Source organism: Manis pentadactyla, chromosome 2, assembly GCF_030020395.1.
Source record: "Manis pentadactyla isolate mManPen7 chromosome 2, mManPen7.hap1, whole genome shotgun sequence".
Lineage (NCBI taxonomy): Eukaryota > Metazoa > Chordata > Mammalia > Pholidota > Manidae > Manis > Manis pentadactyla.
This window is the reverse complement of record NC_080020.1, coordinates 214,819,388-214,843,114: the sequence shown is the minus strand read 5'-3', so window position 1 is coordinate 214,843,114 and position 23,727 is coordinate 214,819,388. Positions and strand designations below refer to the sequence as shown.

At 51.7% G+C, this 23,727-nt stretch overlaps 1 protein-coding gene across 4 annotated transcripts; it reads right to left on the bottom strand.

The window, feature by feature from the left end:
- Positions 1-5,176: 5,176 nt before the first annotated feature.
- Positions 5,177-14,616, bottom strand: SLC30A3 (solute carrier family 30 member 3). Of its 4 annotated transcripts, XM_036903488.2 has the most exons (9): positions 13,775-13,868; positions 13,405-13,468; positions 10,107-10,288; positions 9,487-9,633; positions 9,190-9,390; positions 8,450-8,654; positions 8,147-8,252; positions 7,757-7,891; positions 5,177-6,891 (listed from the first exon to the last, which is right to left on the bottom strand). In XM_036903488.2, exons 3-9 carry the CDS (start codon positions 10,234-10,236, stop codon positions 6,487-6,489), a joined length of 1,329 nt encoding a protein of 442 aa, XP_036759383.1. In that variant the 5' UTR covers positions 10,237-10,288; positions 13,405-13,468; positions 13,775-13,868; the 3' UTR covers positions 5,177-6,486. The 4 variants fall into 4 exon arrangements, with proteins under 4 accessions (XP_036759383.1, XP_057353327.1, XP_036759381.1 ...); XM_057497344.1 differs by lacking the exons at positions 13,405-13,468; positions 13,775-13,868 and adding an exon at positions 14,453-14,616; XM_036903486.2 differs by lacking the exon at positions 13,405-13,468 and having other exon boundaries at positions 13,775-14,189.
- Between the last annotated feature and the right edge of the window lie 9,111 nt (positions 14,617-23,727).

The window sequence follows — 23,727 nt, the reverse complement described above, 5'->3', positions numbered from 1 at the left end:
GGCAGAAGAAAATCCCTTCAAAATAGGTATTTCACTTGGAGCTTCAAAACCCTCATCCTGTTCCTGCCTCTACCACCAACCAGCCGCAACCACTTGCAAGTCGGTGCGCCCTAGGGCTTTAAGTTAAAGGGGAGGGTTGGGAGTTCCCAGGGTAACGTTGGTAAGCACCTGTGATTCTAACAGTAACCCTAGATGGTGGCAGGGCATTGGCTGATGGAGATGTGGAGCAGAGAATGCATGCCAGGATGAAATGTGTGCAGAGGAAAGACTTCTTGGAGGCAACATCTAGAAGAGACGGGGGACCTGAGCCATTCCACCTTAAAGGAAGCCACTTCGAATGTTGTGCTAACAGATGAGGGGTGAAGAGGGTCTGGACTTAGAGATAGGAGTGAATGTTATACTAAGGATAGGAAAGCATGCAAATGACTCTATCGTGGGAGACCTTGCAGTTGGGAGGATGAGGACTGATGGAGACCAGAGAGCCATTTTGGGTGGGAAGGATGAATCCTTCGGTTGGGGCTTAATGCTTCCTATCTCCTTGGGGCATCCAGGTGGAGACACCATGTAGATAATGAGGCTGGGGAACTGGAGCAAGGGGTGACAGTGATAAATATATAATACTTACGTGCAATAACATAAGTGCCTTGAGAACAGGGACATTATTCACCTCCACAGCCCAAGCGCCTAGAAAAGTATTGAGCACATAGTAGGTGGGCAATAAACATTTGTTGACCAACTCATCAACCTAAAGGTAATTGAAGGTTTTTAAATATGTACTTCTGTATCAGTTCACCAAGAAAGTGGGAACAAGGAGCAATGAGCAGAGGGTTAAAACCTGAAACCCAGGAAGGGTAGATGAGAATTTGGAAGAAGGCCCTCAAAGAGGCCCAGATTTTCAGGAATGTACGGTGTGGGGAGCTGTAACGGCAGGACCAGTCCCCGCAGAAGGACTTGGTCACAATAGTTCCTCTGTTGCCTCGTGGCAATAAGGTGGACACCAGATTCCATGGGCTTGGTGAGGGAGTGGTTTAGAAGCTGAGGTCATTTGTCAAGAAGCAAGGAAACAGGTGTTCGAATTAAGGACTTGAAAGTCTGGCAGAGGCTGGGAAAGCTGTGATGAATCCTCAAGAGACTAAAAGAAAGGGTCACCAAGCAGGGCTCAGGGGGAAGCTGGACCCTGAGTTTGTGGTAGGGTTGGGGAAGCAATGGCCGGCACAGGGCCATGGACAAGCATGTCACCCTTGAGGACTCTGGAAATATCAGTTACTTCCTCCTTGAGAGGCACTTGATTAGTTACCCCCACGGGCTGCTGCAGATCGGCCCTGGGTGGGAGCCTGTACAGCGCTGGCTTGTTGGGGCCTGAGAGAGACCTTTACAGGTTTCATATTGACCCCACGTGCATTCATCCACCATCTTCCCATCTGTCCAGTCCCCCACCGACAGTCATTACTGAGCGTCTATGAAGTGCCAGGCTGTGAGCTGGGTGCTAGGGAGGCAAGCATGAAGAAAGCAGGGCCTTCCCCCAAGGGTGCAGTCTGCAGGGCAAGCCCAGCGCCTTCACTGTGCCTCCCAAGAGTCCTGTGGGACCAAATCGTGACCTGAACCAGCTCTGGTGCAGCAGGGGGACAGGATGGGGGAGCAGGGAAGCCATTTCTGGGTAGACTTCATGTTCAGGAAAGAGCAAATTTGCTGTTGTTCTGTCTGAAACTTGCTGATTTTGGTAAGCTTTAACTGTCTTTTTTTTCCTGGGTTTGATTTCCTTTCATTTCTCCCTAGGCATTTTGGCTAAGTTCCTTTTAAAATTTATGGCCTATTTTGGTTGAGCCAAAGGTAACAAGAGAATAGAATTGGTTGTTCAGGCTGTCCAGGTCAGAGAGAAACACAGGCAGTAAACCCTGGGACCAGGTGCCATGAGCACAGCACCAAATGGGACAGGAACACTCAGAAGGGGCACACCTGGCCCCCTACACAGTGTTTTCCTGTTCTACTCTGCAAAGATCTTGTTTTCTTTTAAGACTGAAAAGCATCTGTACAAACAGTGTGCAACCTTCCCCTGGACCACAGCTCTCAGCCAGGTTGGGGAAGGCTGTTGATGGCTGCAGTTTGCTTCCCTGTAGCTTTGAGGCACCCACTTAGGAACTGACCAGAAAGTCTTCCAGAGGGAGTGGGAGTTCTGGTGCAGGTGGGGAGGAGGGAATAGTTCATGAGAGGCATGGAACATGCCCTTCCCAGGGTGGCCACCATGGCCTCTAGGCTGGTGCCCTGCACAGGGGACAGCCCTGACATGAGAGCTGTCCTCTGAGTGAGTACTCGCAGGCCTGGTGGGGGCTGTAGCCCAGGGAGCTTCCTGGAGCTTCACGATGCTATAGCCAGAGAGCAGGTGAGGCGGGCTGGGGCAAAGAGAGGGTAGGGAGTGGAGCTGGAGAGAGAGGCTCTGGAAACCACAGGCACCTCTCCTTCCTTCCCATTCTCCCTCCCCATGATCTCTTGCCAGTCCTGGCAACTGGGCCCACTTTGTCCATGAGCTCATTCATGATCATGGCTGCATATGCAACCTCAGGCTGCCCCACTGGGGCCTGGGAACTGGCCAGCACCCCTTGGGAGCTATTGACAAGGTGCTGCTGGGATGGCCCTGGGAACTGCAAGAAGGGGATGAAGAGTCCCCCTCAGAGGCAGGGGAATCTGCCAGGAAGAGGGGCAGAGGTCTTCCCGTCCTGACTGGTCCTGAGATCCCTCCAGAGCCTTCTGGCAGCCTCTGCTGCTACCATGGCTCAGGCCTCAGGAGGGCACTGTTCCCCCTTCAACAGCCTTGCTCAAAGCAGCCAGGATGGGGCTCAGCTCACTAAAGTCCCTGAAGGGGCAGCAGGGTCACTGGAGAGAGGAGGACACTACTTTTATCACCCTGCGCTTCCTCTTGACGCCTGACAGGCTGCTCCCCTGGCCTGATGGTTAGCCCTCACTCCTCAACAGAAGGGCAGCCCGGCCAGGCCACTGGCGCAGCGGCCCCCAGGGGAGCAGCACCTCTGCGGGGATGTGCCCCAGCCCAGGCTCTGCCGCAGAAGGCCCCACGGATCCATACCCTCCCCTTCCGCCTTTGCCGCTGGCTCCCGGTCTCCCGTCTCTCCTGCTGGGGTTCTGGGCAGGCAAACCTCCTCCCTCCCTCCCTCGGCCTCCTCCGGCTCTCCTTTTCTGTTTGCGCTTTGCCTCGCAGGTGCCTCCGTTAGCCCTGGTTAGCCAGCTGTGTGAGGCGCTGCCAGAGCCCGGCTGACCGATGGGCCTCCCCATCGTCCCCCGCCCTTCCAGCCCTTCCTCCTCACCTTCCCCCCCACCACACATTTTATCATCAGGGAAGGGTACCAAGAGGAAAGCGCCTCTGAATAAGCAAGTGGAGAAGGTGACTTTGGAGATAACGGGTAGTTCAGGCAGCTCCTGCAGATAAGGCTCTCCTGGATTCCCTCGGGAGTGCTGTATGAATGAGAGAGAAGGCTCCTGATCCTTCTGTCTGTGATTACAGCCATGTCTAGAGGTGGTGGAAAGGCAGGGTTATATGGAAAAAGGGCTGGGGACTTAGAGCAGCCAGAGCTGGGTTTGTATCTCAACTCTGACAGGTTTTAGCTGCACAGCCTCAGGCAGGTAAGCTCAGTTTCTCCATCTGTAAAGAGTAAATAACACTGTTTAGCTCACAGTGCCTTGAACCAGTAAGTGTAAGCTCAATAAATACTGGCTCCTGTCTCTGCTATCAAGGTGCTGGGCCACCCTGTTCCCCTGAAACCTCTCCTCTGCACCCTGGATTCCACCCAAAAGATAACCCTCCTACATGCCTTCTATATACCAGGCACACTCACACCCACGGTGTTGTGGATCAAATGAGAGTTCCTGTGGCCAGGATTCTCCCCTGGCCCTGGTTGACTAGCTCACTGCACACCTGTGGGCGATACATGGCTGTTGACTCTATATAAAGAGCTCCGCCCAGTGCTCTGGGTGCTGCACGCTGGCACTGCTGCAAGGCTGCAGGAGAGCAGAGCAGAGGCTGGAGTGGTGGCAGCACCGAGGACAGAGGCCCAGAGGACGGTTGTGTGGGACAGCCGTGCAGAGAGGCCCAGAGGACGGCTATGTGGACAGAGAGGCCCAGAGGACGGCTGTGTGGGACGGCAGTGAGGACAGAGGGGCCCAGAGGCAGAGACCGGCTTGCTGCACGCAGACTTGCTCTGAGTGAACGGGATTTTAGTGACTGACCTGCCACCTGGAAATAAAGTTGGGTGTAACCCTTTCACCCCAAGAACATTTTATGATCACTTTCTTTGGTCACATTGAATCCATAGCGAACTTGTCCGGGGCTGAAACCCATTGGCAAGACAGTGTCATGTCCTCTTCACAGTTAAGAAAGCTGGAATGCAGGAAGGTCAACAGTGACCAGAGTATTAGTACAAGGCTGGGGCAGAACCAAGGAGCCTGAGTCAAGAGCCCCAGGATTCACCTCGCCAGCAGTAGCGGGTTGCTGGGAAAGGAGCTGGAGAAAAGTTTTGCTGAGAAACTCATCTGGGCCAGAGCTTCAAAGGTCTGTGTGAGTGAGAACTCCAGCTCTGCTCCTGCCCCATCACCTGCTTGGATGACCTTGGGAAAGTCCTTTCCTTCTCTGAACCTCAGCTTCCTCTTCCTCATCTTGTCTGGGACAGAGACAGCCTGCATGCTTGGTGAGATCTCTTTCTGCCTGGAACATTCTGTTCCCTCCCCTGGTAAGGGACCCAAGCATTGTGCCAGAGAGTGGGGCTGCAGCTTAAGGCTGTCCATAGAGTGAAAATCTAATCCTAATTTATCTCACTCTCCGTTTCCTTAGTCCTCCCCACCCCCATCCTGTCGCTTGGGGCCTGTAATCAATGAGACGTAAAATGAGAAAGTATCGGAACTAGCAAGGCATGGCGGGCAGCTGGGGCAGCCTTGCAGCGCCAGCCCCTCATCTCAGCCCCGCCTCCCTTCCCCACTGGGCCATCAGGCCCTCAGTAAGCTGATGGGGAGGGTCAGGAGGAGGGGCAGCTGGAGATCAGAGCCGGAAGGCCTATTTTCAAAGGTTCGAAAAGCCTTACCTTAAAAAGAGTAAGGAAACCTGTGTGCATTGACACGGAAAGGTGCATCCTGGTTGAATCATAAGAGCAGGTCACACAATCTCATGGTGGGATCCCATTTATGTTATCATATAGAAGTGTTTGTACAAACATAAAAATATGGGAGGAGAGATGCTGAGCTGTGAATAGCATTACCTCTGGCAGGAAGATTATGGAGGAAACATTCACTTTCTACTTTATATACTTTTCCTTTGTTGGGCTTTCCAAGAAAGCACAGATTGCTTTTATAATAAAAAATACAATTTTGTCATGAAGATATTTCCATTAAGCACAAGAAACCCTTGCAGAAATATGTATAGGCTAATGAAAATGCTCAGTGTCTTGGCTTCAAGCTGGAATTTATCAACCTAGGGTGGGAAGGCCAGTGAATTCCTGCTGATCCAAAGCACTAGATCTAAAATCAAAGTACAAAAAGTTTGATTTTTGAAGAGAAAATCAGCAATCTCTTAATGAATCTGGTTTGTAAGATCAAATCTGTCAGAATGTGATTCTTAAAGCAAAGGGGGAGTAATTGCCAAAGAGGTCTTTGGTGTCCAAAGCCCAAAACCGTGCTCAGGGTTGACTGCTGTCAGCCAGGGTTGGGGCAGTCAGGACTGAGGGCCCCTCCCCAGCACCTTACACAGCTTGAGAACAGGGCTGACATTAGCACTGTGGTCCAACCCACCACTCTCCCCCAAAGGGACACACTATGGCCTGCAGGAGCCCTTAGGAATGGCTCTCCAGGGTCCCATGGCCCCTTGCCTTCCAGCTTTCTCCTGCAATCAAGCCCAGGGCCCCTGGGGACTTTCTGAGCCAAGGACTCAGGTTGTAAAGAGGTGGAAAGTAGTAAAGGGACTGGGGGTGTTTAGCCTACATGGGAATGGATATTGGAGGTAGAGACGGTAGAAAGGAGGAGGGAAGAGGAGGGCTGTGGGAGGTCACTGGCTGCAGGATTCTATTTCCTCCTGAGGAGTCAGTACACAGAACTGGAAGATGCAGTCAGACACAAGTTTATTGGAGCTGCAGCAGAGTCCTCCCTCTTTCTGGGATAGCCGAGGGCACAGCACCAACAGAGGGACAGACAGACAGACCCCCAAACGGACACATGGAGGGTATTGACTCATAGAGACCATTGCACAGCCACACAGGCACAGACACAGGCCACAGCACCAAGAAACACAGAGACCAAACCACAGGGCTAGAACACACGGACAAAGTGCGGGCTTTGGGGCTCCTGCATAGACAGAGCGAGGGCCACGTGGGGAGGGGCCCCTGGTGACCTCCCCCAGGCACAGGCACACCAACAGCACACAGACAGGCAGCTGTCCCCAGCCAGCCAGTCAGCCAGCCACACAAAGTGAAGTGCATGGAAAGGACACTTACGCTATCCAGACCGTGGGGAGCAGGGACAGAGGGACTTTAATCGCCCTACTGCACTGATTGCCCTGCTCAGCCTGACTCCCTGACCCCACACTTTGGTCTTGCCCACTGAGGCTGGGGACTTGGGATTCGGCAAGTGGAAGGAAGGAGAGAGGAAGGGTACAGGCCCAGCTCTGTCCCTTCTCCAGGAGCAGGGAGGCAGGTGCTGAGAGTCGGGGGCTGAGCCAGGGCCTGGCAGGGGCCTAAGGTGGGGCCAAGGCTCAGGCTTCGGGGGGTTCCCGGCAGCGCAGACACTGGGCCATCTCCGGCTGGTACTGCTCAACCTGCAGGGTACAGCTGGAGAATCCAAACCGGGAGTGGAGCCGCGATGAGGCTTCAGCCAGGACAGCCTCAGGATCGGCCGTGGAGTCTGTGGAAGCGTGATAAGAGGCAGCAGGTTCCCAGGGGAGTGGGGAACCAGGCAGCAGCTGAGATAAGGATGGGTGAAGGGGCACCCAAGGGTTTGCACAGAATTAAAGCCAGCTTGAATGGGGGGGGGGGGGTTATTTGCTTTCTGATTTGTACGGACAGCATAAAAACGTCAAAGGTTGGAAAGACTCACCCCTAATCGACCACATTAATGCACTAAGCTCTTCTTATTTTTCGATTCTCTCCTGCTTTTTGAGTATCAACATACAGCTATATGTTCCAGCAGCCAAACTACTCAATTTTCCAGGACAATCCAGATGTTACATATTCTCCCCATTGCCCCTCTAGAGTTACCATCAAATATCGCACAAAGTATAATATTTTTGGCATCCAAATTACATTTCTCTTGATTGCTTCTTGCAGCTGGAAGAAACTCAAAAATCCTTCGTCAGCTTGTGAGTCACCATATATATTTTAAATAGTTGAATCATAATGTAGATAAAATTTTATATTCAGCTTTTTCTCATTGCATTAGACCATAAACATTTTCCCTAGTTGCCACACAGTTTTCATAATCATCATTTTTAATAGTTACATGATGCCTGTACTGAGTGGAACTGCCATAATTGACCTAACCGGGGCCCATCACTAGGCCTATAGGCACTAGGGATCTTTTCAAGGATTGCTGGTTCCCTGTCCAGGGCTCCTTGTCTCCAGCATTCATGAGAGAGAGAGACAGACAGAGACAAGAAAGACAGAGACACTGAAAAAGCCCCAGTAATTCAGGCTATCTTCCGAGGTTTGGAGGGGTAGGGGAAGGGAGGAAATTTCTAGGACGTAACTGGCTGGGGCCAGTGTGGACTCACCAATGGCCAGGTGTGCAGAGGCCACATGGTAAGTGAGCGTAAGGGACCACAGATGTAGCTCATGAGTTGCTCGGACTCCTGGCACCGACAACAGTGTATCCCGCACAGGCTCAAATCCCACATTTCGGGGGCTACCTGCAAGCAGCACCCACCCACATGCCTTACTGCCAGGCTCACTCCAGGGGCAGCTCCCACAGACTACCTCCCCCCTCCTGTGTTCACTCTCCCTGTGGACCCCCACAATCCACCCTGCGCCTGAATTCTCCTTCCAGCAATAGAGCCCATGACCCAGGCCTCCTTCCCACACTCCTTTCAGAGAAGAGAGGCAGCCCAGAGTTTGAGTGAGGTTAGAGAGGGCCCCAGGGCAGAGAGCGGTGGCATCTGATTCACCTTCCATGAGGACACGAAGAACATCTCGGAGGGTGGGAGCTGTGGATCCAAGTGCGCAGATGGAGAAGAGGAAGGTGCTGATGGGGTCGGCCGCTTTGTACTGGGGCTGTGGGGAAAGAGCCCCTCAGCCCGGGAACCAGGGACCTTCCAGAGGAATGTCGAGGGGCATCCCGAACAAACAGGTCCTGAGAAGCCCTGAGAACACTGCTGAGGGGAGAGGGCCAGGCAGGAGTCCTGGGAAGCTGGGAGCTGCAGTCAGGGGAGGGAGGCTGAGGGTTCTGGGAAGCAGGGCTGGGGCAGTACCTTGAAGTAGATGAGGACGGAGGCGGCCAGTACCCCAAGGCTCTGCAGGAGGTCCCCCAGCACATGCACAAAGGCTGCCCGGACACTCGTGTTCCCCAGGGGCAGGGGCAGGGGCTCCCCGGGCCCCTCTTCCAGCGGTGCATACTCCGCACCCCTAGACCCGTGGCTGTGGGGGGGGCCGGCCTGGTGCAGCACAAAGGCCATTCTGAGGGGGGAGCAGAGCAGCTCAGCCCAGGCAGCCAGTTCCTGGCCTCCTCTGCCCTGTTTCCCATCTCCTCCGCTCCCCTCCCCAGAGCCCTTTCTCCGCCTATTTTATCCCTCTTTTCCCAGCCCCAAGAAGAAGACAGCATTGTTGAAGTGAGACAAATCGTGTAGCCTGAGGAAAAACTACTGGACTTGGGGCCAGAGATGTGGACTCAAATCCTGGCTCTGCTGCTTAAATAGTTGTGGCCTGGGCAAGTCACCTGGTCACCTGTCAGGATATATTTCATTAACTGTATCCTAGGAGCATACTACCTATCTTATGGGGTGGTTGTGAGTTTTAAATAAGACAGTACTGATGAAAGCCCCCAGCAGAGTGGCTGGTACACAGTAGGCCTTAACAAATGTCTGCAGACTCTGACTTTTTGTCTCTATCCCAGCCCCTTCTCAGACATCCTGGGAGCAGACAGTTGAGCACTGTGTGTTCATGATGCATGGCTGTTGGAGAGGGGAGAGCCAGCTCTCCCCTCCTGGAGGACCTGTCGCCCTGAGTCCCACGTAGTGCCTGCTCCAGGCTGGAACATACAGCAGATTGGCACAGACTGCGATGCTGGCGGTCAGCAGCATGGCACCCCCTTCGATGTGGTAGTCGCTGTGCAGCAGGCGGATGAAGGCCAGGTACAAGAGGATGCCAGTGACCATCCAGAGGGAGACCACAGAGGCCAAAGCCCCCAGAGTCTCTGCAGGGGGAGACAAGCTATTAGGGACCTGCCCGGGGCCCTGAGATGTACCCTCTGGCAAGACTGGAGGGTCACCAGGCCATGCAGGGGCCTTACCTGAGCGGTGCCAGCCAAAGGTCATGATGCGGGTGGCTGGGCGGGTAGACAGCCAAAGGGAGAACAGGCTGCCCATCATGCTGCCCACATCTGCCAGGAGGTGGGCTGCATCAGTCATAATGGCCAGGCTGTGTGCCAAATACCCACCTGCAAGGGTAAAACAATGGTATGCTTTGTTCCATTTAGAAAATACCATGCAGTGTGTGTGTGTGTCAGCAAGGAAAAGAGACTGGGGGGGGGATATATGCCAAAATATGAACTGGTTTTTTTTTTGGTGATGGGATTACAGCTAGTTTTTATTTTCTCCTTTTCACTCACCCACATTTTTCTAATTCTTCTGTAATGACATAATTTAATAAGAAGAAATGGGGGCGTTTAGAAGACCAGTTAACACTGAGAAGCTGGCCCCAGTCCTCTGGCCCTGGGGGCCGCCCTGGATCCCCCTTGGTGCTGTCCCTCAGCCTCGCCCACTTCCTGAGTCCTGGGCATCCAACTCCCCCATCCTCGCCATCCCCTTCTCTGCATCTCTGCCTTGCTCAGGAACATCCCTGGGACTCTGGGCCGAGAGCAGCTTGCAGGGGGCAGGAGGATGGGGTCGGAGAAGCTGTTCTCCAACTTACCGACCACCTCCCCAGCCATGAAGATGCAGCACACAGCGCAGGCGGCACACAGCTGCCTCTGCGCCTGCAGCCTCTCTGGGGTAAGACCCGGCTGCGGCAGCGGGTCCCTGTGGCAGTGGTGGAAGGGCATCTCCACAGGATTCTGCTCCTCAGGGAGGGGCTGAGAGGGCTCTGTGAAGAGACTGAGGCGGGCAACGCTGTTCAACCTGGGGCCTGACCTGCAGGCTGACTTGCTTCTCACTCCCAGGTCCTCGGTTCCCCAGACTGGCTTCACCTGATCTGGCCTCTCACTCCTTCCAAGACCTGGTTATACCCAGGAACCTCTGGACAGAGGGCCACCTGAGAGATGGGGTCTAAATAAACAGCTCAGATCCTGGCCTCCTATTTCCTTTCATGCACAGAGCCATAGAATTTCACAGCTGAAAAGCACCTTAAAGATGGACTAGTCTAACACTTTGTTTAAAAATTGAGAAGTATGAGGCTCGGAGAGGGCAAGGCTTTATGGAGGCCACACAGCAGTTAGTGGTAGACCTGAGACCAGTCTCCAACCAAACCATTCTGATAGGCACCAGAAGGAACACAAAAGGAACAGGACAGCCTTTCTGATCTCTGGGAGCTTTCAGGGCATAAGACAATGGTAAACCTAAATATTATACATAACAGAAGGTCGCTATTGCCATTAGGGCTATTACAGGTGCTGTCAGAGGATAGAGGCTTAGATTAAATCTAAGGAAATCAGGGAAACAACAGAAGGAGGTGCCATGAGAAGGGCCTGAACGATAGAGAGGATTTTGATAAAGATGAAGCGAACATACCAGGCAAAGGCAGTGTGAAGGGAAAGGGTGTGGATGTATGCGGCAGGACTCAGCACGTGCTGCTGGCCTCACCACCTCCCTCCCAGACCCACTTTCCAGGGCCTTTACTCCCAGATCCTCACCTTCCCTCCAGACGTGCAGTGGAAGTGTGGCTCTTTAGAGAGGAGTGGAATGTTGGGACCTGGAAAGTCTGAGGTTCCCAGTACAAAAAACAAATGGCCAGATTCCAGAGCTGGAGAGAGTGCAGACTGCTCTGGCTGCGATTGGTAGTGGTAGGAGCACTGACTTTGGAGTCTGCCACCTGTTAGTTGGACCTCAATCTGCCCATAAGCACTCAGCAGAGGCCACCTTAACCACAGAGTGCCACAGCCTCCCTTACCAAATGAATGGGCTGGGGCCTCACTGGGGATGCTAGAGGCTGAGCTCAGGCAGATTGAGTTTTAGGTCCATTCTGGCCCAATACTCATCCCACTACTACCCACCTGAACCCCAGCAAGGACAGAACCTTCCACAGAATAAAGGACCTAAATAGAAAATACGGTCCTAGAAATACTCATGAAGCGTGACAAGAATACTCATGAGTGAAAACAAAGTCTCCAAATAGAATGTGATCACTGCAGTAAAGTGGGGACGAAGGCCTGGGGCCTTCTGGCCGAGGAAAGCTCTGCTGACTGGGTGAACTGTGGTGTGAGGGAAGTGGAGGACATTTGGTGATTGTAGGGAAAATTCAAGAGCTGGTAGACAGATTCATTTCTTGGAATCTCCTTCCAAGACTTGGAATCTAGGTGTGTATGATTCTGGATGTTTCCAAAGAAGATGGGGAAATGAAGGTGGCTTTGAAACCCAACCTCAATAAAGTGTGCCAGGCAGTATACACATAGTGTAGGCCAGTCTAGACAGACAGACACATGTGTCATAAATGACTTAACGGTGCAAGGAGAGGCTGGGGCCAGAAGGGTTATGAACAAAAGACTTTGGAGCACAGGGGAGGGAGTGACCAACTTTAATGGGTGTGAGGAGAACTTCACAGAGGGAGAGATGTCAAAGATGAGACCTAGGTGGAGAAAGGGGCTTCAGACACACGGAATGACAATGACAAGATGTATGGCTTAGGGTTTAAGTGTGAGGAGCCAGGGGAAGGTCCGAGGAGGGAAGTGATGGGCTCAAAGAAACAAAAAGGAAAACACACTGATTTAACAAATCTTCCCTGAGCCCTGAGATGACCTTGCTATGCACTAGTCCGGGAGAAAGACAAAAGAGGAGATGAAGGGGTCCAGAATAGACCAGGCCACAGACTCCACATGCAGAATTTTAGAGGGGCAGGTGAGTAGGGAAGAGCCTCTTTGAGAAAATACTGCAGGATTTGGTGACTAATGGTCATATGAGAAGGAAGATGAGACGAGAGTCAGAGATGCAGGTCTGAAGAGCAAACAGAGGCTGGGTGGCTTTGGGGCAAGTGGGCAAGATGCCTTTTCTGTAAAGCACAGCACCAGTCAGTCAACAGGCTGCTCCCTTTTGTTCTGCATCTATTGGGTACTAAAGAAGCCAGTGTGGGTGGGTGGGTGTTTGGAGCAGGGAGGGCTACATGCTGTTTAGTGATTAGGAAAGGCAGTTTTTTTCTGTGGCCCTCTGAAACCCCCAACGAACAACAAATAATGTGAGTGGGGTAGGGCAGATATAGGGGGGACAGAGGACCTGAACCCTAGTCAAAGAATCTGTGAAGAGATGCCAGGGCCATGGCTGGAGCCCCCACAGCTGCCCACGCCTGCAGTCCCCTGCAGGAAGGAGTCAGACGGGAAGTCTGGCCGCCCTTCTGCTCCTCCACTCCCCCATCCACTCAGGTCTACGGCCCCCACTCAGGGAAAGAGCGAGAAACACACAGACGCACTACCGCAGAGACAAAGGGAGAGGAGCTGGGAGGGAAACAGAACGATTGGGAGAGATGAGGAAGGAGAAAAAGCCAGATACTCTGACAAATCTCCGAAATAAACGGACGGCCAGCCAACAGACAAAATGGTCAGCGGAGGAGGCCAGGGAGGGCCTGGAGCAGCCACTCCAGCGGAAAAGGCGGACAGAACCGGCGGGCACCAGGCGCGGGAGGCTGGCGGGACGCGGAGGCGGTTCTCCGGCCGCCCCCGGCCCGCTGTCCCGGCCGCTCTGCGAGCCTCATTTCACACCTCGCCGCCCCCGGCCCCGTCTGTGCGGAGCCGGGAATACCCCCTGCCGCCCAGACCGCACCTGCTCCTTCCTGGCCACCCCCTCGCTTCCCCGCGGCTGCCCGCCCCCCAGGGGCCTGGAAGACCCGCCGCGCAGCCCGAGCGCATCTTGGGCCCCGGAGCCCACAGCTGGCCGCGGCTGGAGGGGTCGCCCCAAGCTCGGACGCGCGAAGGGAAGGGCTGGAGGCCTGCAGATGGGGCTCCGAAGCCTGAGTGGAGAGGTGATCCCATCGCCAGGGCCCCGAAGTAATGCAGACATCTGGGTACCTGGCGCGGACTCTGGCCCGACGAAGGGGCGGTGCTCGCAGGGAAATCAGACGCGGCGGGGGAGCTGCAAACGTCCGGAGGCTTAGGGGGCGGGCCGGGGAGTCGTTTTGCGGGACCGGGATAAAGGTGAGGAGCGGGGAAGACGCGTAGCGGGCTGTTGAGCTGCAGGGGTCGGGACTGGCTGGAGGGTCGGGGGTATACGGCCAGTATACATGTGGCGCAAGGGGACTGAGCCGGGCACCGCGAAGCCGAGGCAGTCGGGGTGCGCTGGGGTAGGTGGCTATAAGGCCGCTCCGAGGAACACAACGAAATGGACCGATGGCAGGAGGGTGGCGCCCCCGGGCTGAGGGCCGGCCCAGGTCTGTCCTACCTCTTCAAACGCAGGCTGCCACCGGCGCCGCCGCGATCCCGGGGGCTCACCAGGCGCGTGGTCTCCGAGCCCCCAGTGGTGGGAGAAGGCTCCATGTCCCCGCAGCCCCGACCGTCTAGGCCCCACCGTGGGAGGGAAAGGCGGGGCCGGCCCCGCGCCGAGTCCGAGAGGCCAGCCGACCCCCAGACTCCATGCAGGGCCGCGGGACCACCAGAGTGGAGGTAGCTGCGGCGACTGTGGCGCGGGGAGTCCAAACTGCAGATCCCGCGGCCTCAGGAGCCCCGCCCCGCGTGGGGCGAGCTCCACAAACCCCGCCTCCAGACCCCCCAGCCTCTCCCCGACGCCTAAGCACCGCCCTCGGAGCCCAGCTCCCGTAGTCTATGCTCCGTTTCCCTGCGCCAAAGCCAGGTGCGGGCGGCGGGAGTCCTCCGCGCCCCCGCCAGACTCTAGAGAACGCCTTATCTTCATAGCCCCACCCCTTAGTGGACTAGCCCCGCCCCCAACCAAGCCCCGCCTACGGGTTCCAAGCCGAGCTCCTCAAGCCTAGGCACCTCTCCACCAACCTTCGCCCAAGGAATAAGACCCTTTACATGCCCGCGCGGGGTGGCACCCCGCCGCCGCGTCACTCCGTGGGTCCAGCCCACCACATGGAGGCAGAAACAGGTGTAGATCCGTTACCTATCTCTAGAGAACCAGAAAGAATGTCGGTGAGCACTGACGTGTACCGGAGGACTCCAGGGACTCCGACCAGAAGCCCCTCTGTGGAGGATGTGGGATCGGAATTCGAGAGCAAAATCTGCTGTCAAGCACTGTGCCGCTCGTTATCACCTATTTTTATACAGAGATATTAGATGACAAAATTCTTCCTGCTCTCCTTCAATCTATTATTACTTCTATTTTTCGGACGAGTAAACTGAGTCCCAGAGGAAGAAGTGTCCAGGGTCATGCAGCCGGTGAATAAAGGGCTGAGATTGGAACCCCATTCTCTTTCCTTGCCCTGTTTTTAGGGCGCTGCACTGGAGACTGAAGAGAGTGCGCACTCACGGGCTGGGGCAGCTGGAGCAGGGAAGAGAGATGCCACCTCTCTGGGGTCACAAGCCACTGTTCATGGAGGGAGGCTGCAGGTTGTCAGCAGGTGATTCCTTACCTCTGAACCTGTAGCACCTTCCCGGGCATTACCTAATTTTGCTTTATTTTAACTAAAGCCTCGGAGAAGGAGTTACAGCAAAGTCGGTGGCCGAGCCTGGGGTCTCAGCTTCAAACGCTCAATGCTCTGCCCCTCACACCTGCTGCCGCTGTTGGATGAAATGGGGGTGGAGATTAGATTATGCACTCCAAGCTGTGACACTCTGTGAAGAGGAGGGTCTGTAGGAGGAGGGGAATGAGTGAGCTTGGATAGGAAGCGTGGAGGGTGGGGAGTGGTTGGCTAGCTGAAGCAAGAAACTCGTCGCACCCTTCAGGACACGCTGGACAGCCTGAAATTAGGGTTCTGGGGATAGATAACATAGCCCCAATATTGTTATTCCAAACATTGAGACCGCATGTACTCTTCCCGTCCCCCTCCACCTCCAACAATAACAAAAAACCCAAAACAACAACAACAACAAAAACACCTGCGGCACTAGCCAGATTGAGTAGTTGGAAATGATGGGGTTAACCCGGGAGAGCTTCGCGGAGGAGGTGAGGCTTAACGGATTAAGCAAGCTGGGCGACGGGCTTGCTGTTCCAAAGGGAGAGTGTAGCTCATGCCAAGGTTTGCTGGCGGCGTGTGCGAAGGGATCGTACTGCTGTGGGAAGAGGTGCGGAAGAGAACAACCAAAGGATCTGTGCTAGCCCTCGGCGCCGTGCCTCTACGAGGCGCGCTCGCTCCCAACACTCCCGCGGAGGGCCCACCCCAAAGCCCACTCGGGGCGGAAAGCAAGGGGCGGGGGATGCCTTTCTCCCTCCAACTCCTCCCTTAGAGGAGTGGGAACTCAGCTTCCTCGGGTCGTGGGGGCGCAAACTGAGGCGAGGAGAGGGGAAGTCACAAGCCAGTATCACCTGGTTGGTCCGTGTCAGAGCTAGGATGGAACTCATGTCCTTACCAGCCTATGCCTGGGCCCCGGGCTCGTCCTGCCCGGCGCCGTCGGTTTTGAAAGCTCTGCACCGGGCCTGGGGCTTCCCCAGTTCTGAGAGCCCTGGAGCTGGGACGCGGAGGGGCCACCACTCACTCCAGCTCTCGGATGCTGTAGCCGCACGAAGCGGCCAGGGCGGGCGAGCTCGAGAACGGGAAGAAACCGCGGGTCCTTTGCGCTGAAGGGGCTTCTAGCTAGGCACGCCTCAGCCGATGACGACAAGGGCCATGATAATAACAACAATGGCTTCCTCCGGGATTTCCCCTTCTTGGGCAGCCCACGGCGCACGTACAGCAAGCCCGGGAGGGGGCGCAGACGCTGGCATGGGCCCACCCCACCACCAGGCGGGGTTGGAACAGGAGGGTAAGAGAAAGGGACACCGGAGTAGCTGAAGGGCTGCCCTCCGCCTCGGCTCCCTGCGTGTTGGGCCTTGGAACGTGCAGCCTTCGGATGCTGAGGGCCCTGGTGGGGAGAATACCAACAGTTGCCTTTGCTTGGAAATTCGTGCAAGAAAAGACTGGCAGTGAAACAGATTGCCTGCACCTGTTCCTCAAAGAGCCATCAAGTGGCCCTATGAAAATCTTTGTAAAGAGTCCTCTTGAATGCCAGGTTTGAGGAAGGCATTCTGTACCTGAATAGGAGGTAGGACAATTATGTAGGAGTTAGAAGGACAGTTTAGGACTGGTGCCCTATAGTAAATGTAGTCTTGTAAGAACTATTCATTCAACATTTACTGAACACGTATTTCCTGCCATGCACCTTGCTAGCCATAACTAGGGATTTCTGATGAGCAAGATAGACACGTTTCCTCCCCATCCTGGCTTTAACTTGATTGCAAGAGATCTCTATTCTTCAGTCTTTTGTTACTAATTTACCCACCTGCTCTTACTGCCTGTCCTGTCCTGTCCTGCCTCAGTGTCAATCTTCTCTAAGGTGAGCCCTTATGCCACTTTTAGTCCAAAGGAGTGATGGAGGCAGGAAACTCTAGATGTTCCCAGGACAAGTCAGTGCCTGAGACCAGAGCAGAAGATGGTAGAGCAGGTCAGAAGGGAGCTTCAGAGAGACCCAAGCTAAACCAGTTAGTTCATAGTGACAGAGGAGGGCAAAGCCCAGCACTGAAGTCCAGACTAGGCTGGGCTGGAGATCTCAGGCAAGATCTGGAATCCAAGCACGTGGGCAAGGGTTAACATTTGAAAGATCCAAACCAGGCTGAAGAGTATGGGTAGATGCAACCTGGGGGTCCAACTTCTACTCCATTCTCTCTGCTCAGGTGTTACCTCCTGGAAGCCTTTGTGACTCCCCCCAAGCTGGATCACGTGCCCTTCTCTGGTGCTTTCAAGGCCCACAGTGCTTCTGTGATGGTAGCACTCACCACACTGTAAGGAAATGGCTTGTCTGTCTCCTCGCTAGAGTATAAACTCCGCGGAGACAGGAATTCTTTCTCATCACTGTGTCCCAGCAGTGTGTCCCAGCGGCCCCTTGTGGCTGACACACAGTCCTGAGTAAAGCCATCCCAGAGAGGAGGAACCAGTTGTCAGTGGAGGTAGGATGAAGGAAGTAGGGTTTAAAAGTTGGAGAAAGAGAGGAGAGAGGGTGGCCGCTTTAATGTCACCTCAGGGAAGCCTTCCCTGACTGCCAAACTAGGTTAGTTCTCTTTGTTCACTTCTTTTTCTTCCTTACACTTATACCAAAGTTTCTTCACTCAGTTTCCAGGATAACAGAATCTGGTTTTCCCCCTACATCACTGACTGCGTATTTTCAGGCTCCTCTGCTTGTTCCTCCTCATCTTCTCAACCTTTTAATGCTGGAGTTGTCTAGGACTTGGTCACCCTCTTCTCTGACCTTTGTACACTCACTCCCATGGAGGTATAAGCCAATGGCAAGGTTTTAAATACCGCCTAGAAACATCAAGAAGCAATGGCTTTTAAAGTTCCATGTGGGTATGAGGGGAATCATTGTAATAGTCTATTTCTGCATGTGTTTGGCAATTTCTATTAAAAAAAATTTTTAAGTGGCATATATGATGATTCCCAGCTCTCTCACTTCAACTCCAAACTCATATACCCAAATGTCAGTTCAACTTCTCCTCTTTAATGTTTACTAAGCATCTCAAATTCCTTAGTCTAAAACTGGGATCCTGATTGTCACCCCCATCCCAAGCCCTCTTCCAGTAGTCCCCCCGTGTCAGAACATGGTGACTCCATCCTTCCATTGCTCAGGCCAGAAATCTTAGAGTCATCCTTGACTCCTCTCTTTTCCCCCACATCCAATCTGTCAGCAAATCCTGCTCCCACTCTTGGTCAAACGTCCATCTGTCTTCTTGGTTATTGCAGTAGCTTCTTAGCTTGTCTTCTTTTCCTACCTTTATTTCCCTATAGTCCATTCTCAATCCACTAGTTAAACAACTAGGCCAGTTTTTATTACTCCCTATCTCACTCTGCACTGGCCAAGGGCCTTCCAGTGGCCTGCAAAGCCCTGCACAATCTGGCCCCCTCTGAGCTCATTTCAAACTATTCCCACCTCACTCCACTCTGGCCTTCATGCAGGTTCTAAAACATGCCAGGCATGCCTCCACCCCAGGGCTTCTCTACCTCTAATGCACCCTGCACAGTGTCCTCACTATGCACCTGAAGACCTGCTTCAGGTCTCGACTCAAATATCACCTTTGCAGGCCCTCTCTGTTTATCCTTTAAAAACTGCCATCTCCCGTAAAAACTCTCTACCTCCACCCCCTGCTCTATGCTTTTCCAAGGCCACTGTTACCATCTAACATACTATATATTTTACTTATTTTGTATATTATCTATCTTCTCTCACCAGAATGTAAGTTCCATGATGGTAGAGATATTTATCTGCTTTGTATGCTGCTGTATCCCGAGCACCTAGAATAGTGTGTGGCACATGATAGCTCCTAATAAATATTTGTTGAAGATTAATGGAGGCTTGTCTTCCACACGAGGCTATAATTTGTGAGAGCAGAAGAAGAGTTTAACCAATTATCACTGTATCCAAGGTACTAGGCATACAGCAGTGCTTTAGAGATATTTGTGGAGAAAGTGAATTGATTAATGAAAAGGACAGTTCATGAGACAAAATGGTGTGAGAGCAATGGCATAGAGGTGAGAAAGAACAGGAATATTTGGGGGGAGAAAGGACCAGTCTGGCAGGCTCACTTTAAGGCAAGAGTAACAATGGATTTGGAGGGATAAGTTGGTATTGTTGGGAGCATTGTATATTTTCTTCGGTCCTTGTCCCCGTCACAACAAAGAATTGAAGGTCAGAGACACAGTAGTGAAGCAGAGTAAAAGTTTTATTTAAAGATACTTAAAGAGAGAAAAAGCACAGCCACCTCAGCAAGGAGAGGTGCCCTGAAAGATTGGAGAAAGTTTAAGATTAAAAGGTTATACACTTAGAGAGTGTGGGCGACTTCAGAGAGAGGAGCACCCTGAAAGGTTGGGGGTTCCCACTTTTAAGGATTCTTCAGGAATGTGACTAAGGGCTGGGGGTGCAGACCTGTTAAGTGATCTTTGAATACTTAGAATTAACACAGGAACTTCCTGCTCTGATTTCTCCAGAGTCTTGGTCCGGGAGCATATCAAACAAGGCTGCCTGCCCAGCCCCCAACGTGGGCTGAGTTATTGTCTGTTTGCCAAAGAGTAAGTTAAGAATCTTACTTCTTGATTCTATAGCATCTTACTACGCTGATGGACAGTGACTGTAATGGGGTATGTGGGGGGGACTTGGTGATGGGGAAGTCTAGTACACTTAATATTCTTCATGTAATTGTAGATTAATGATACCAAAATAAAAATAAATAAACAAATAATAAGTTTAGAAAAAAAGAACCTTACTTCTTAACTCCCTGGGTATTAAAATGCAATCTTTAAGATGGAATCCTTCCTACCTTTTACTACGTTGTTTACAGCTGGGCCTGCATGCTTAACACAATAAAGACATGGGCTATGTTGAGGTACACTCCTTTATCTGGGGAACATTCAAACATTCCAGGCCAAGTTGCTCCTGGCTTTTTGAGCTTTAATTGATTAACTCTGGCTCTTTTTAGTGGACTTTCCTGACCTTTTTCTCTTGCCACCCTGCTCAAATCTATTTTCCTGCCTAACAGTATCAAGTTGCAGAGTTCGCTGCCAGACTTATAAGGTTGTTTTGCATCCTATAGACTAAGAACAAAGGAGTGACAATGATGGAACAATGCTTTATGAACACGGATCTGGTAGGAGTACCCAGGATGGGATGGGCAGTTGGGAGGCAAGAACAACAGTCAGTGTGCTATGGAAATCCTTCTCCTCAGGTATTTCCAGCCTGCAGGAGCTGAAAAGAAGGACCAAAATGAAAAAGCAGTTATGAAAAAAAATTTAATAAGACCTTTTAGACTGAATTTGGGGGAAATAATGAATTCACAGACCAGGGATGTTTGGGTTTTGAGCATCATTATCTTGAAAATAGTCATAATATTAACATAACTAGAGAAACAAACAGGAATAACCAGTTTGGGGGCAAGATCATGAGTTCAGATTTTAGAGTGGCTTTGAGGCAATGCGACACTGGCATGTAGATGACACTAAACTGACCCTAAAGCATAGTCGTGATAACTGAAGCTGTGGATATAGATTGGATCTCTGAAGTAGAGAGAGAAGAGCACAAGCAGAAGCTTAAAGGCCAAACTATGCACGATACCCAGTCAGGAGGTTAAAGAAGGAAGAGAAGCCAGTAAGGGGACAGGAAATACCAGAGATGTAGGAGAACCAGAATAACATGGAGCCACAGAAATGGAAAGACGTGAACTTGGTGGAGGTAAACAGAAAGGAGAGAAGTGATTTAAGGCCCAAAGTCTCCGCCCAAAACACAGCCTGATATTTTTCACCTCATTTAGTCACACTGCCTGAAATCCTGCCAGTTATTCCTTTTGTGTTAGTGAAAATTGAGAGGGTGAGGTATTAGTAGTCATTCTTGCTATGAGCTGAATTACAGTGTTTTAATCAGATTGCTTTCCACCTAACCCGTAGGGATGAGACCATTTTATGGAGGTAATCATCTTTATTGGAAATGTTAAAAGGAGAGGAAGTGAGAGGCACTTTGGGAGTTCTGATTGGTTGGAGGGACTGTTGGGGATATTTTGCGTAGTTAGAAACAATATAAGGGCACTGGGTAGGGCAACAAGAAAATGCGTGCTAAGAGGCTGAGAGAAAGATGTAGAAAAGGGATGGCAGGAGTCCAATGACAATTTGCAAATCTTAGAAGAAAGATCCTGATTTTTCCCTTCTTCCCAGAGACAAAATGAAAAGCAGCTTCTCTCTTCACTAAAGTGGGAGGAGACTGGATAGAAAAAATGATGATAGTGATGAGGAAGACACAGCACTTACCATGTGCCAGGCACTGTTTGAATGAAATATTTAACCCTTCTAAGATCCACCCTGAGAGGCAGACACTGCTGTCTCTATTATCTACTTTATAGGTAAGGCAGGTGCCCCCTGTTAGCCTGCCCTTAAGTCTGCAGAGTCTGGAGCTGCAGGTCAGAGGATGAAGCAGCCTCTCTAGCTAGAAGCCCTCCACCTCCCACTCTGAGATGTTGGCCCCCAGCAGGACAAACAAACTGGGCCAGCAGTGTTTTTAGTCACCTCTGGTATGTGTGACTTCAACTGGAGGGAGGGAAAGAGAGACATTACCTAACATCACCCATGAAAGGAGGTGAGTATCAACTACAGCTTTGGTCCATCTCTAGACCTAGATTTTAAAATGGGATGGGAGCTGGTGTGTCATGGTGTAGGCATTAACTTGGAGTCAGAATACCTAGGTCTGGACCTCACTGGTTAACCATGAGGTCGACCCTTTGCTCTGGGTCACACTTGCCTCAATTACAAAATGAAGGCATTGGATGAGAGTTAAGTCTCTGAGGTCCTTTGCAGCTTGAAAACTGCACTGTTCTGGAACCTGGTGGTTGGGTATGACAAATTATGATGTCTCTCTCTCTCTCCCACTGCATATGCTCAAGAGTATGATATTTTGGGTATAAATATGCCACTGTCTGCTGTCTGTATGTGTGTATTCCAGCTATATGACTAAAACTTTAGTTGTTTGTGGGTAAATAAGGGATGCTTCTTGGTTCCCTCCAGGAGAGACCAAATGGCTCTGTGAGGCAGCAAACCCTAAGATCACTGACTCCAGGTATGGCAGAAGGACAAATAATTCTAGAAAAGATGTTAGTCTGTAATCATTCTTTGGCATAGTTATTTTTATTTTTTCCATTACTTTTACAATCAAATTAATCTTGATCCTAAATTAAATAATTTAGTCTTGACAGCAACCCTGTGAAATGGCACAGGTTTTTACAGAAGAGGAAAAAGAGATTAAATGACTTGTCCAAAATCACACAGCTTGGTAGAACCTAACAAGGCCGGAATGAAGATCAAGGGCTTCTGACCCGTAGTTTGTGTGTTGTTTCTAGTACTGTGCTAGGTGTGGTGCAACAAGTCCAATGGGGTCTGTTTCTAGGTGAAGGTAAAGCGGAGCACCTCTGGCCAAAGGATGCAGGCTGACTTGCCTGCTCTAGTCTCATCTCTGCAGCATACTGGCTGCAGCGTCATTTCATTTACAGCAGAAGCTGAGAAGACTTAAAGATAATGGCTATTTCAAGACCCACAAATTATGGCTAGAATTAATTAAAATGTCAGAGGGCAATGATAAGAAGTAATAACATCCTGGAGCCTCTGGCAAGATGTGAAGGTTACTAACTCTTTTCAGAACCTAATTTGCCCTCTTGTTCAGGGCTGACTGCTGTAAAGCAAGGACGTGACCACACCACCTCTCAGGGGTATTGTAAGGATCAGAGATAATTAGGTAAAAGTGCCTCTGAAAAGTCACACAAAAAGTCTGCTCATTCATTCACCCAACCAACATTTTTTGAGTACCAACAGTATCTCAGAAATGTGTGAGGAACAGGAGGAAGATTAAGACAAACAAAAAAGAAGGAGCTCAGAATCACCAACACTATTTCCCTTATGACCTTCTTTCTTTGTACCCCAGCGTCTCTTCCTGACTAGGACCGTACAAGGGAATACGGGCCCTGTAGTCCCGTTCTGCTCTCAGCTACATGTTTTTGCCCCCAGGGAGTTCGTGCCCAACCTCTAGGCCTATACTGAACCAGCAGAGGGCTCCCTCTGCTCTAGTTCATTCAACAAATCATTCATTGACTTGGGTGAGCAAGGTCATGATTTCCGACGCTGGGGATACAGCAGTGAATAAACATAAATATCCCTGCCCTCGTGGAGCTCACTGTTTACTAGGGAAGGCAGATCTTAAACGAATCAATGTGAAAATTAAAATGATCACAAATCACGGAGAGGGGGTCAGAAAGTAGGGAGAGAGGAGTGGAACTCCATTTAGAAGTCCTCCCTGATGAGGCACAAAGCGGAGCTCCTCTACTAATGGGAAGTCAGCCAGCGAATAGCCTGGGAAAGAATCCTCCAGACAGAGGGAGCAGTGTGGCCAAAAGCCGTTGAAGTGGGAGGGAACACGTGTCTCCAAAGAACTAAGAGAAAAGCAGTGCAGCAGAGACCAGAGCAATCAAGACAGTGGCACTCAACAGAGCTGGAGTGAGAGGCAGGCTCCAGTCTACACAGGGCCTAGAGAACTGAGGGAAGGAATCCACTGTAAGGGTACCACACTTCTCAGGTCTTCTGCTCTTTTCCCAGTGCTAGTGAAGAAATGACCTGGTTGTCCTGCTAGTTCTGTTATCCCATGACGATGACGAGAGCAGGGAGGTTCATTAAGGAAACACGTCGTAGTACAAACCAGCAAAAACAAATTGTCAGCTTTAGCTCC